Genomic DNA, 12,520 nt, shown 5'->3' on the forward strand with positions numbered 1-12,520 from the left:
AGCAATCCCTCCCTCTCTCTCGTGGACTTTTAGTCACTTTGTGGAACCCCCAAGCCCTTTTCTGCCTGAGGACCTTTGAGTTAGCCATACCCCTTATGGAACATTCTTCCCCTCGCTGTGTTCTGAGCTGGCTCCGACTCACCCTTCAAACATCAACTTACAGGCCATCTCCCCAGAAAAAGCTTTCCTGGCCGTTCACTCGAGTCCCCAGTAATTCTTCATCTCATCATCCTGGACTTGAAAACACAAACACTTTTAAACTAAAGAACAAAACTACAAACAAGTCCCCACTGAAAAGAAACTGGGAAAACGATTTAAACGTAGGAGACAAGTTAACAGCCTTCAAATGGCAGCTCAGATAGAGGGCATTTTTAGAGTAAACTCTGGACACCCCGTCCACACCCCAAGAAAAGGTTCTTTTACGATAGTCTCCTAGTGTCCTAGGCCTTTCCTGCTAATCTCTCCCTACCGCGTCTGCCGCTATCCAGGTGGCTCCTTGCCTGATGCTTGCCTGTCCAATGGGATGTGAGCTTCGGGAGCAGGAATTCGTTTGCTCACTACTTCCCCTCAACCTCTAACACTAACTGGCATATAGAAGGTAAATATTTGTTAAATGAAAGAATCAATAAATCAATAAGTAAACCTACATAAATAACGTACTGTTGCATATCAAGAAAAACTCCATCAGAAAACTATTTTTAAAACACATATAAAAAAAAACATAAAATACGTTCTATCTTGCAATCAACAAAATACAATTTAAGACAAACATCTTTGGGGCACCTGGCTGGCTTAGTTGGTTCAGTATGACACTCCTGATCTTAGGGTTTTGAGTTCAAAATTCACGGTGGGTGTACAGGTTACTCAAATCTTTAAAAAAATAAATAAAACAAGCACCTTTGTTGCCCAACAGACTGAAAAAGATTTAAAAGAATAATCATGCTCTGTATCTGTTTCACCACTTGCTTGTCCACACTATGTGTGTCTTCATCCACGTGGGCCACAGCACAGTGCTTGTGAGGGTTAGGAACTCCAATCATCACTCTCCGTGAACACAGTGAGGTAACACAAGTGATTGGAAAGATACACATACAGGCATTCTTGTCCATGGCTTCATGAATGCATGCACACACGTGTGCACATACACACTTCCATTTCCATGTTAATGCTACCTACTTGATTCACAAGTTCAGGGATGCCCAGAGCTCTGTCAATTTCTTCCAAGCCTGTGGCATCTGTGTTGCTCAAGAGAGTGTGTAGCTGGTCCAACAACGCTCGTTCATCACTCTGCCCTTCCAGGTTAGAAGGTGGCCCAAGAAGATCATCCAGGGAATTCCTAAGAAGTGGCCTAAACAGAGACTTGCAATCAATGCCAGTGGTGCTTTTCCTCTTACACACACACACACACACACACACACACACACACACTCTCTCTCTCTCTCTCTCTCTCTCTCTCTCTCTCTCTAACCACACACGTTTTTAATATACAGTAATACCTTAATTATTACAAGTAGAAACAATAAACCAACTTGGTTGGTTAAGAGAGAAGAGCAAATGTCCCCAAACTTAAATTGAAGGCCCACAATTTTAAGCTGCCACCAGGCCATCCACAGCTACCACATCTAGCTTACACATGCCTAGCACACACTCCCACCACCAAATGTAACTGCTAGATCCCTACACATTTAGGGGACAGCAGAGGTTGAGGGGGATGGAACAGGGTGCTATTCTCAAGATCATACAAGAACAGAGGTGGTCACGGTTATGATATTTGTTAAGTTGAAGTAACCCACCAAGGACCAGAAAAAAAGAAAAAAACACAAATGTTCAACCATCAGCAAACTGAGCCTGGGACCTGCCGAAATAACTTTTTGTTCCCCGTGGCCACAGAGCTCACGTGTTAACAAGTACAATACAAATTCCATTTACCCACAATAAGGTGCCATAGCCCTCCAACACATCAGAAGGGCATGGACCTAGATACTCATTCTGCCTCAGGAAAAATTCTGTGGTGAGGCTATTTGTTCTCCACTGGGTAGAGAAGCACTGAAGCTAATAAAAGCACAAAGCTACACCACTGTCCCCCCAACAGATCAAGCCATTTTTTCTTTATTACAGAACTAAAGACAGAACTGACCCTGACAGGTGGCTTCTTTCATGCAAATGAGTAACTGATCAAGCTAAACAAAAACAGAAGACACACAATGTTTCACAGAAACAGAGTGCTGTGGTGCACTTTCACCATCATCCCTGAAATGCCCAGGTGGCAACCAGGCACCTCGGTCACAGTGAGTTTTTCTCATTCTCTTTCAGGTTTGCTCCTGTGCTCTGAGCATTCTAGATAATCCAATGCTAACATCTTCTACAGAGTCCCATAATAAAGCCTCACCTATTTTGAGTCCCATGAGAGCCTTGTTCCACGGACAACATGCCATCTGGCCAGGAACCCGGCTGGTTGGACGGTGCTGCCTGGCCATACGGACTGACCCCCATTCCCATGGGAATTTCACCAGGCCCTGGTGGAGGAAAAAGAGGGGATGCATTTTCAAAGAAGGCAAGAGCAAACACCGCCCCGTGTCATCTCACTTTCTCTTTTGGCGAAGGGGACGCTTACGCATTTGAAGCATCTGCTGCTGTGGCGGCTGCTGTGGCGGCAACGCCGGCCTCGCACCTGGGATGCCAGCGGACCGAAGGGGCAACGTGGGCATCGAGCCGCTCACTGCAGGTCTGGGCAAAGAAGCGTTGTAATCCGCTCCTGGTCTTCCCATGGAGTTTGAACTCAAAGGCTCCATTCTGCTCGTCTTTGAGCTTGGCAAGCCCCAGTCTCCCGAGGAAGCAGTCTGATTCACAGTCACATTTCTGTTTGGTCCACCTAAAACAGGTAGAAATGATTACGTCTTTCCAGATTATCATGAAATCCTTGCTGTGTAAGTACCGTCATTACACATGAACTTAACCAAAAATAAAAATAAAATAAAAGCTTTGTCATCCTAAAAACAGGACTGGCCAACTATGAAGACTATTTTTTTAAAGATATTTTTTGAGGGGCGCCTGGGTGGCTCAGTCGGTTAAGCGTCCGACTTCAGCTCGGGTCACGATCTCACGGTCAGGCTCTGGGCTGATAGCTCAGAGCCTGGAGCCTGCTTCCGATTCTGTGTCTCCCTGTCTCTCTCTGCCCCTCCCCCGTTCATGCTCTGTCTCTCTCTGTCTCAAAAATTAATAAACGTTAAAAAAAATAAAATTAAACTTTAAATAAATAAATAAATAAATAAATAAATAAATAAATAAATAAATAAAGACCTATTTTGATAGGCAACTGTTGCCATGTATTCATTACAAGTTAGAAAAGGTCTCAGACCGAAAGCTTCCTTAAGAGTTTAAATAGCCAGGGGCGCCCGGGTGGCTTGTTTGGTTAAGCATTAGGCGAATTTCAGCTCAGGTCATGATCTCATAGTTCATGGGATCAAGCCCCACATCGGGATCTGTGCTCTCAGCAGAGAGCCTGCTTGGGATCCTCTCTCTCCCTCTCTCTGCCCCTCCCCCACTCGCTCGTGTCTCGCATGCACACATTCTCATAATCTCTCTCTCTCTCGCTTTCTCTCAAAATAAATAAATATTTTTTAAAGAGCTTAAATAACCAGGCCACAGAATAAATTAAGGAGACTTATGAAAGAACTACTGTGCTACTGTTACTCATAAACCTATTACTTAATCCCAATTATTTAAATGGCTTTAAGTATTCTAAATTTGCTTTTCCCAAAAGAAAAGTTTAATCATAAATACTTATTAGAAATAACATACCCATAGTTGAGCCATAATTTTCCTGACTATCCATCATTCTTGGATTCCCACCCAACATGGGCTGCTTTGGTAACATGGGGAAAGCACTGATATTCTTTACTGGAGGACTCGAGCCAACAGAAACAGGGCTATCTAGAGACACCGCTCGGTTATACGGAGGACGAATGGACTGCACAGACTGTGGGCTCCTCAAACCTGCTGAAACACAGATACACAATACAAAATGTCCTCTGACAATTCAGTACATAAGTAATCAAGGACAACACATCAATACCAACACCACCCACACAAGACTGTCTCTTACTAAAATAAACACTAAACACACACACACACACAAAGAAGAAGAAGAAGGAGGAGGAGGAGGAGGAGGAGGAGGAGGAGGAGGAGGAGGAGGAGAAGACGACGACAACGACAAAAACCCCGTATTCCAAATCCAGTAGAAAACAAGAATCCCAGCACTGGCTGCTGTACTAGGGCATCATTCTGCAGCCTGATACGGTCATTTGTGTTCTGCTTCGCTTAATACTACAACTGCTAGCAACATTCAAACTGCCAGAGGTTCTTCCCTAAGGGAACTTCTTAAGTGGATTCTGTTTAAAATTTTATAATTAAATATAACCAGGTAAGTTGCCCTCTAGTCAAACAAGGAATGAAATACAAAATTTCCTAACTTTTTACTGTTTCCAATCCATTTGATTGATCTATCCATTTTAGTTTAGGAAACAGTGCCATTGAAAATGAATAATCACCATTCCTGATAACTGTGAATTATTCTTTTTTGATCGATACTTGTAATATACCCTTGTTAAACTGATGAATGAGGAAACCACATAGCTGTGGAAGAGAGGCTGAGGGAGAATCAGCAAACACTAAAGAAGTCTCACAGCTAGATAACCAGGTTCCATAAATGTCACAGGACAGGCTTCTATCTACAGTTTTAGTTGCTTTTTAAGTCTCTATGCCTCACAAAAATAGATGCTCAGGTACCTGGTACTCATCTGGAGCAACCAATGATGAACATTTTCCTAAAAGTTCCAGGATTACTGGTATATTAATTAGAAACAGGAAATTTTAAAAAACAGAAAAACGTCCAGAAAGCTTTTTAAAACATATGCACTATGAATTAGTATTCAAAACTGAGAGGTAGAGTATGCATTTTGAAGTTTACAAATGCTAATTAGGGGCGCCTGGGTGGCTCAGTTGGTTGAGTGTCTTGACATCAACTCGGGCCACGACCTCAGAGTCATGACATTGAGCCCTGCGTCACACTGAGCATAAAGCTGCTTAAGATTCTCTCTCCGCCCCTCCTCACTGCTCGCACACACACATGCTTGCCCTCTTTCTCTTAAAAAAAATGCTGAGATTCCAATCTCAGTGTAAGAGCACAGCTGACTCTTGAACAACACAGGGCTTAGGGGCACCAAGCCCCCAACACAGTAAAAAATCCATACAACTTCTGATTCCCCAAAAACTTACTACTAATTATCTACTTTGACCAAAAGACTTTGAGAAGTCAATTAACACATATTTTGTATGTCATATGTATTATATACTACACTCTCATAATAAAATGGAGAAAACATTAAGAAAACCATGAGAAAATGTTTATAGTACTGTACTGTATTTATTTTTAAAAAATACACGTGTGTAAATGAACATGTGCTGTTCAAACCTGTGTTGTTCAAGGGTTAACTATACATACAAGTGTGAAGAAACGTTAAAAATGCAGCAAGAATAAAACCTAGTTCTTTCTTACCCAGAGAATTAGTTCCCTGAAACATCTGCTGCTTGGTTCCAAGATTACTACCATTTGTGGATACGGAATTATTGTAGAAGTCAGAACTAGTCAGATCACCAAGAATAGCATCTAGATTATCCAAATCTCCAGATCCCTGGGGGGAAAAAAGTTTTTTTTAATTAACCTGTGTGCATTACTAGATATATACGCATACACATTCATCAGAAGAACACAAATGAAACGGGAACAAGTAAAATACAAGTTACCGGAAATGGTAACGCCCAACTTAAAGGCTAGCTTACTAAGACCCCCACCCTAAATCTTCTTCCTTGAAATGAAGAATAGTTTTAACTACTGAAATAAATCTCTGGGTTTGGAAGTGCTTACAACAGGGGCATTTTTAAATCTGCACTAGAACTTTAATTCTCAAACCGTAGGTATTTTCGAGCTAGTGTTACTCAGGATCATCAGCCGACAGAGAGGCCTGCCTCTATACATACCTTCCAAAACCAGTATGATTAGTAACAAAGGCAACAAGCTGACATTCAACAAAAGATTCACAGGCATGCTTTAAAAAGGGCTGGGGGGGGGGGGGGGGGGGGCCGCCTGGGTGGCTCAGTCAGTTAAGCATCTGACTTCGGCTCAGGTCATGATCTCGAGGTTTATGGGTCCAAGCCCCGCGTCGGGCTCTGTGCTGACAGTTCACAGCCTGAAGCCTGCTTCATATTCTGTCTCCTTCTCTCTCTATCCCTCCCCTGTTCACACTCTGTCTCTCTCTCTCAAATATAAATAAACATTAAAAAAATTTTTTAATAAAATAAAAATAAAAAGAGCTCTTGGTCCATAAATTTGGAGCACTAGGTTAAACAAAAATTAAATAGACATCCTAACAGCAAGACTTCCCCAAGACTTTAATTTTCTCAGGTGCATATTAACACCTCCCAGAGGAGTCAGAGTTTGACAAACGCTTATATGGAATGAGATCCTGTAGAGAGGGAAACATGATTTTAGGTAAAAATCAAAATTCTGTTACTTAACGCATTAAGCTTTTCCCCCATTTCTTTCTACTATACCATTACATGACCCAACCTTCTCATTCCAACAACAAAACCTCCATGAAAATTTCCAAATTCTCTACTAACTGGTTCAAGTTATAGTCACATTTTAAAACACCCACATCTGGTTATTTCCAAATTGCGTCACATTACACTTCACGATGCCCAAAAGAATGACAAAGAACTGACAGCTCAAGAATAACTTCCATCACATAAACCTAAAATAGAAGATAAGGTTTTGCACGTCACACACTGTCTTTCTAACACAGAAATGCAAGGATTAACCACAATGACTAAGCTGGAAAATAGAACAAATTACCTCTTCATTTGCTTCTGTCTTAATTTTAGCGTCTTTCTCTTGACTCGAGCTAGGAACGGCGGAGCTGCTGCACTGACTCCCTTTATTGTCCACTCCTTCCACTTTGGGCTGCAGTTCTTTAGAGAGCGGATCACTGGGATCATCCCTGTCCAGCAGGTATCTAAGAAGTGCATTATTCTCCTTCTTCTTAGGACTCAGTTGCTCCTGCTTGACACTTCCTTCCACACCAGACGCTGCACTACCGGTGTCTTTCCCCGTGGCTTCTGCGGTAATCTTGGCTACTTCTGCGGGTGAATTCCCATTCTGCAGCAACTTGTGCAGGATCCGGTGTTTCTCCTGCAGCAGTGACCCGTGCATATTGGATGTGGAGGACACTCCTCCAGAGGTCGAAGAAGAGACCCCAGAGGGGCTGGTGACACTAATGGAAGAGTCTTTACAACTTGAGTCCAGGGGGGAGTTGGTCAAAGAGGAATGACCCCGATCATCAGAAGAACAGGTAAGTAACTGCAGTAATTTTTTATGACCTTTGCTTTCCAGAGGACCCCTCTGATTCTCTGACCCTTCGATACTGCTCTCCTTACTTTCTTTGTCACTGAGGTGATCCCTGCTATTTGACTGACACATTGAACTCTCCACTGGATTCTGATCACAATACAAGCCCAGGGGACTCTTGGAATCCTGACTGTTCACTTTACTTGGCTGGCTTATATTCATATTGGGAGAGTTATCCAGTTTGGGGCCTGGTGAAGACAGAGTTGATAAAAGAGAAGTCCCCACACCCTCACTGATGGCTTGAAGAGCACTCAGAGAGCTACTAGAAAAGCTGTGGCTCCCAGTATTTCCAGAAGATCCCATGGGCGAGTGCACACCTGGATGTGGAGAAAAATTAAGGCAAGAATTAAGACTATCAGATGCTGTAACAAAATGCCACTTTATTATAAAATGAACTGACTTTACAAGAATTGCAGCAGAATAATAAAAAGAGAAGGATTACTGAAGAGTTAAAAATAAAGAAACGGAAATGCCAACACAAATACCTGCAACAGGAGAAAACTGGTGTGAGGCCATCTTTGGACTCCCACGATTACGAGGAGAAATCATGATGTTCTGCTGGTTGGAGCCAAGGCCAGGGCTCCCGTGTGGGGGGCTACTCATGTTGAGACCATAGGTGCTATTCTGATAGGAAGATGGGGACTGCATGCCTGGCCCAGCGTTCATTGAAGCTATGGTGCTGGAAGCCCCATACCTAGGCCCACTCATCTGCCCTGTGGAGCTGGGGTCGGCCAAGCCATAGGGCCTGCCGCTTAGCATCTGTAAGCCTTGGTTTGGCGACATGCTCATGCCGCCTACCGAACTGTTGCATCCAGCTGCTGGAGGTCTAATGCCTTGTCCGACAGGATTCGCATTTGGTCTATACCCATTCTGTTCCCTGCAAAGAAAGAAGACAAACCTTCACTAAAATATTATAAGCATGCGGGGTGCCTGGGTGGCTCAGTCGGTTAAATGTCCAACTGCAGCTCAGGTCATGATCTTGTGATCAGTGAGTTCGAGCCCCGCGTCGGGCTCTGTGCTGACAGCTGAGAGCCTGGAGCCTGCTTTGGATTCTGTGTCTCCCTCTCTCTCTCTGCCCCTCCCCCACTCGTGCTCGGTCTCCTCTGTCTCAGAAATAAACATTAAAAAAAATTTTTTTTTTTAAACATTACAAGCATGCATTAAAACACTCAAGATTTTTTTTAAATGATGAAGTGCCACGAACTTCACTTCCTAGGCACCATTCCAACACTTAGTACCAATTCCAACCTAAATACTGATCAGTTATGACGAGCCCAGTGAAATACTTTTTAATATGCCACAAAATCTAGGAGTGACCACCACCACAGCACTGAGGACCAACAGTTACACTAACTGGAATCTCGGCGGGACTTTACTAGAGTCGCCACACATCTAGGGGCTAACCTGGAGGTACCTGCAAATTATGCAAGACCGTTAATGGGTAAATATCCTGCTTTTCCACGTGTTGCTCATTTACCACTAGCAACAAGAGTAACTCTCAGTTTTGCTTAGAGTCTACTTTCAAATTTTAAATGCAATCCCTGGAAGCAATGTAACACATCATCAGAAATGAAAGGGAACAGCGGTAGTCACATTAGATAGTTCTTTTATCCATTAGGCCTTCCCATTCCCCAGCTTTCCCAGGAAGTAACTAATGAGCAAATCCTCACTCTCGCATAAAAATATAACCTTAAAAAATAGATCATAACCCAGGAATCTAAACTCACTCCAGCAAATCCAAAGGCTCTGCTTTTTCTATTAAATCTTGCTTTTCACATTAATAATAAGGCACCCTGAGAACACCGCTGCATTTAATGTGAGGAGATGCAGGAATCTATCATTACCTCTGAAGAAAGTGGGTCGAGACAAAGCCATGCCGATCGTTTGTGACAGGGTTTCGGAAGAGTTTGCTTTTGGTCTGTGCAGTCACTATGGTTCCGTCGGCCAATGAGAATCTATACACCGGGGTTTCTGCGTGGCCATGGATATAAGCTGTTGGGGAAAATACACCATTACTAGCGACTACAGTTGGCAAAACAGACACATGTAAGAGAGGAGAGAAAGGAAATCTACTTCAAGTGCCACATTTTCAAAATCCAGGGAAAACACTGGACCTGCGCCAAAATTACAAGCAGGCTACAAGAATTCCTGCCCCACATGCACACAACAGCAACTACAGCCGTGTACGTACTTTACGCTATATACAAACACAAAAACAAACAGGACCAAGAATCAACCTCAGAATTCTTTACCTTCTTGATAGTGACGTTTCTGGGACCACGACTGACCATCATTAAGACTAAAAAATCTCTGGATACACCTTCGGATAATATCTTCAAAGCCAGGCCTCATGGAAGATCTCAGTGAATTTGTATCTATATTGACAACTTTTCCTATCAAACCGAAAACAAAGAGTTAAATGCAACCCTCAAGTATTTACTGGTTGCACGCTGACCGCTGACCGCATGGCTTAGCTCTGAAGATTCAAATACAGACCCCAAATCTTTGCTCTGCTTACTCTGCTAGATCCAGGGCTTTTATTTTTAAGGACACAGTCCTACAGGACATTCTTACCTTAAATGTCCTCCTATACAGAGGATCACAGAACTCCTTTCACTTTCTGAATGTACAGAGTAGAACACGCCCAGATAACCTCAGGTTCATTTTCACTTAAAGGAAAAAAACACCACCTACCAGTAAAATTGTTCTTCTGAAGCTAGTCTGTCCCTGCAGCTATGAAAATACCTACCTACACAGCTAGCAGGGACCATTCTTTTCATCTGAGAGGTGACTGCATCTTTGGACACTTAAAATCTAAACCAGGAAGGCTAACCAAATACTCATTTCTACCAGTCTGGAAGTTCCTGACAACTTTTGTTTAACCTCAAATACACTAGAGAGACAGAATTTATACAACTCAAAAACACTACAAAATTAAAGGTTTTATGAAGATGGCCCTTTAAAAAAATGGCTAGGCCTTTCAACACCTTCTGAGCAGCATTAGGACAAGAATACACATTGGCAAGAATAAACACCTAACAAAATGTGGCAAAAGGAGCCAAGAAGAAAAATAGTCGATCCGTTGTCGAAGAAAGAGCAACATGAGGAGAAAGCACCCGCTGCGTTCAGTGAAAGGGATGTTCAGCAAACATCAGTCACAAGAACTCTGTCGACGGACCGCAATGGTCTCTGATGGCCTCAAGAACTGTGCTTCTGAAGTGAGCCTTACTGGTCCCCAGAATGTTGAAGTCACATTTTAAAAGCTCAAAATAATTACTGAGGATGCCCTGGGCAAAAACCGTGAGATCAACATTCGGGACACGGATGCCCCAGACAAAATACGCTCCACGGCAAAAAGTGCCAGACTCTGACTGAAAGCTCATGTTGATATCAAGAAATCAATGGTTGTTTTTGCCTGTTCCACATATGCCTTACTGAAAAGGCAATACTCAGACCCAGACAACCTCTTATGCTTGGCACTAAGAGGCCCACCAAATTTGGAAGGTGATGGAAATCCTGACCCAAGAAGGGGCAGACAAATGACTTAAAAGGAGTGGTTAATGACCTGATCTCCGACAGACTGGGAAAGATACAGGAAAGGCTTTCCAATCTATTTACCCTGTCCATGATGTGTTTGTCGGAAAAGTAAAAATGCTGAAGAAAATCAGGTTTGGATTGGGAAAACACACGGCGTAAGATGGTTCTGAAAAAGCTGCTGGGGATGAGAAAGGTACTAACGGTGGATGAGCTCATGGACAGAGTCCCCAGTTAAGAATCTGTGTAAAATCCAGACCCTTCATGACATATTAAAAAAATCTTAATAACGGGGGGGGGGGAGTCCCACCTAGGGAGAAGTGACAAATGCACTGCAGGAAAGAGTAAACGTTTGCGTGCTGTGCCCAGAATAAAGAAGGCCTGTCCTCAACCCCTCCTCTGAGCTCAGCTCTGACACCCAGATGACAAACACAAAATAGATGCTCAGAAAAAGTTCACATCTGGGACAGAGAATAAAATCTCTCCAGAATCCAAAAAAAGTATTCTGTGGAGGGCAAGAAACCTCCTATGAAAGGAGAGACAGGAACTAGAAAATGCCGGCTATGGTGAGATGGCTCTCAGATGTGAACCAGACAAAAGGATTTCACTTTGCCTGCCTTGTAACTTCTACCTTTTATAATAAGAGGAGACATTAATGAGATAATTTTAAAGGTTCTATTCACTAAATTGCTTGAGTAAAGATGTTCTATTTAGTATTTTCAGCTATAAAATGTGAAATATTGTTATTCAGGGAGGAAATTTAGCCTGCCAAAACATAATCAGTACAGAGTAAGAACCACTCTAGAAGGTAAAAATTCACATAAAAATTTCTGTCACCAGGTTTGATTATCTCAAAGTAAGTTAATGAAGAAAAAATTTTTCCTATGTAAGATAATATTTATCAGTGTAAACAGACTGTCAATTAAGTATACAAAAAACTTTTTTTGCTATTTTTTCATCTGTGGAAATTAATCTCAAGCAGCTTCAAGACAAGGTAACTGAGCCTGGCATAAAATGACTGAAAACTACAAAAATAGCTTTTTTTTTTTAAGAGTAGAATACTGTTATGTATGTATGTATGTGTACATAACATATACATATATATGCACATGTAATAGCTATAGGTATGTTACGTATATTTAAATTTTTTTCAAGTTTATTTTTGAGAGGAATAGAGAGAGTGTATGCACAGGGCAGGGGTAGAGAGAGGGGTGGGGAGAGGGAGAGGGAGAGGGAGAGGGAGAGGGAGAGGGAGAGGGAGAGGGAGAGGGAGAGGGAGGGGAAGAGGGGGGAGAGGGGGGAGAGGGGGGGAGAGGGGGGAGAGGGGGGAGAGGGGGGAGAGGGGGAGAGGGGGAGAGGGAGAGAGGGAGAGAGGGAGAGAGGGAGAGAGGGAGAGGGAGAGGGGGAGAATCCCAAGCAGGCTCCACTGGCAGAACCTGATGTGGGGCTCGAACTCACGAACCATGAGATCGTGACTTGAGCCAAAACTGGATGCTGAACTGACTGGGCCACCACCCAGGC

General features: G+C 42.9%; 1 protein-coding gene across 11 annotated transcripts in view; it reads right to left on the reverse strand.

The window, feature by feature from the left end:
* Positions 1-12,520, reverse strand: part of NCOA3 (nuclear receptor coactivator 3) — a 138,384-nt gene that overhangs the window by 14,453 nt on the left and 111,411 nt on the right. For 7 of the 11 annotated variants that reach the window (XM_023251144.2, XM_023251143.2, XM_023251141.2 and 4 more), the window contains 9 exons: positions 9,718-9,858; positions 9,310-9,457; positions 7,951-8,342; positions 6,914-7,782; positions 5,558-5,693; positions 3,802-3,999; positions 2,615-2,872; positions 2,390-2,516; positions 1,177-1,348 (listed from right to left, as the gene is read on the reverse strand). In XM_023251144.2, the coding sequence (XP_023106912.2) occupies positions 1,177-1,348; positions 2,390-2,516; positions 2,615-2,872; positions 3,802-3,999; positions 5,558-5,693; positions 6,914-7,782; positions 7,951-8,342; positions 9,310-9,457; positions 9,718-9,858 (2,441 nt within the window). The remainder of the gene's footprint in view (positions 1-1,176; positions 1,349-2,389; positions 2,517-2,614; positions 2,873-3,801; positions 4,000-5,557; positions 5,694-6,913; positions 7,783-7,950; positions 8,343-9,309; positions 9,458-9,717; positions 9,859-12,520) is intronic. The other 4 variants (XM_023251146.2, XM_023251145.2, XM_023251142.2 and 1 more) reach the window with 1 other exon arrangement.

Source organism: Felis catus, chromosome A3, assembly GCF_018350175.1.
Source record: "Felis catus isolate Fca126 chromosome A3, F.catus_Fca126_mat1.0, whole genome shotgun sequence".
In the NCBI taxonomy this organism is placed as follows: Eukaryota; Metazoa; Chordata; class Mammalia; order Carnivora; family Felidae; genus Felis; species Felis catus.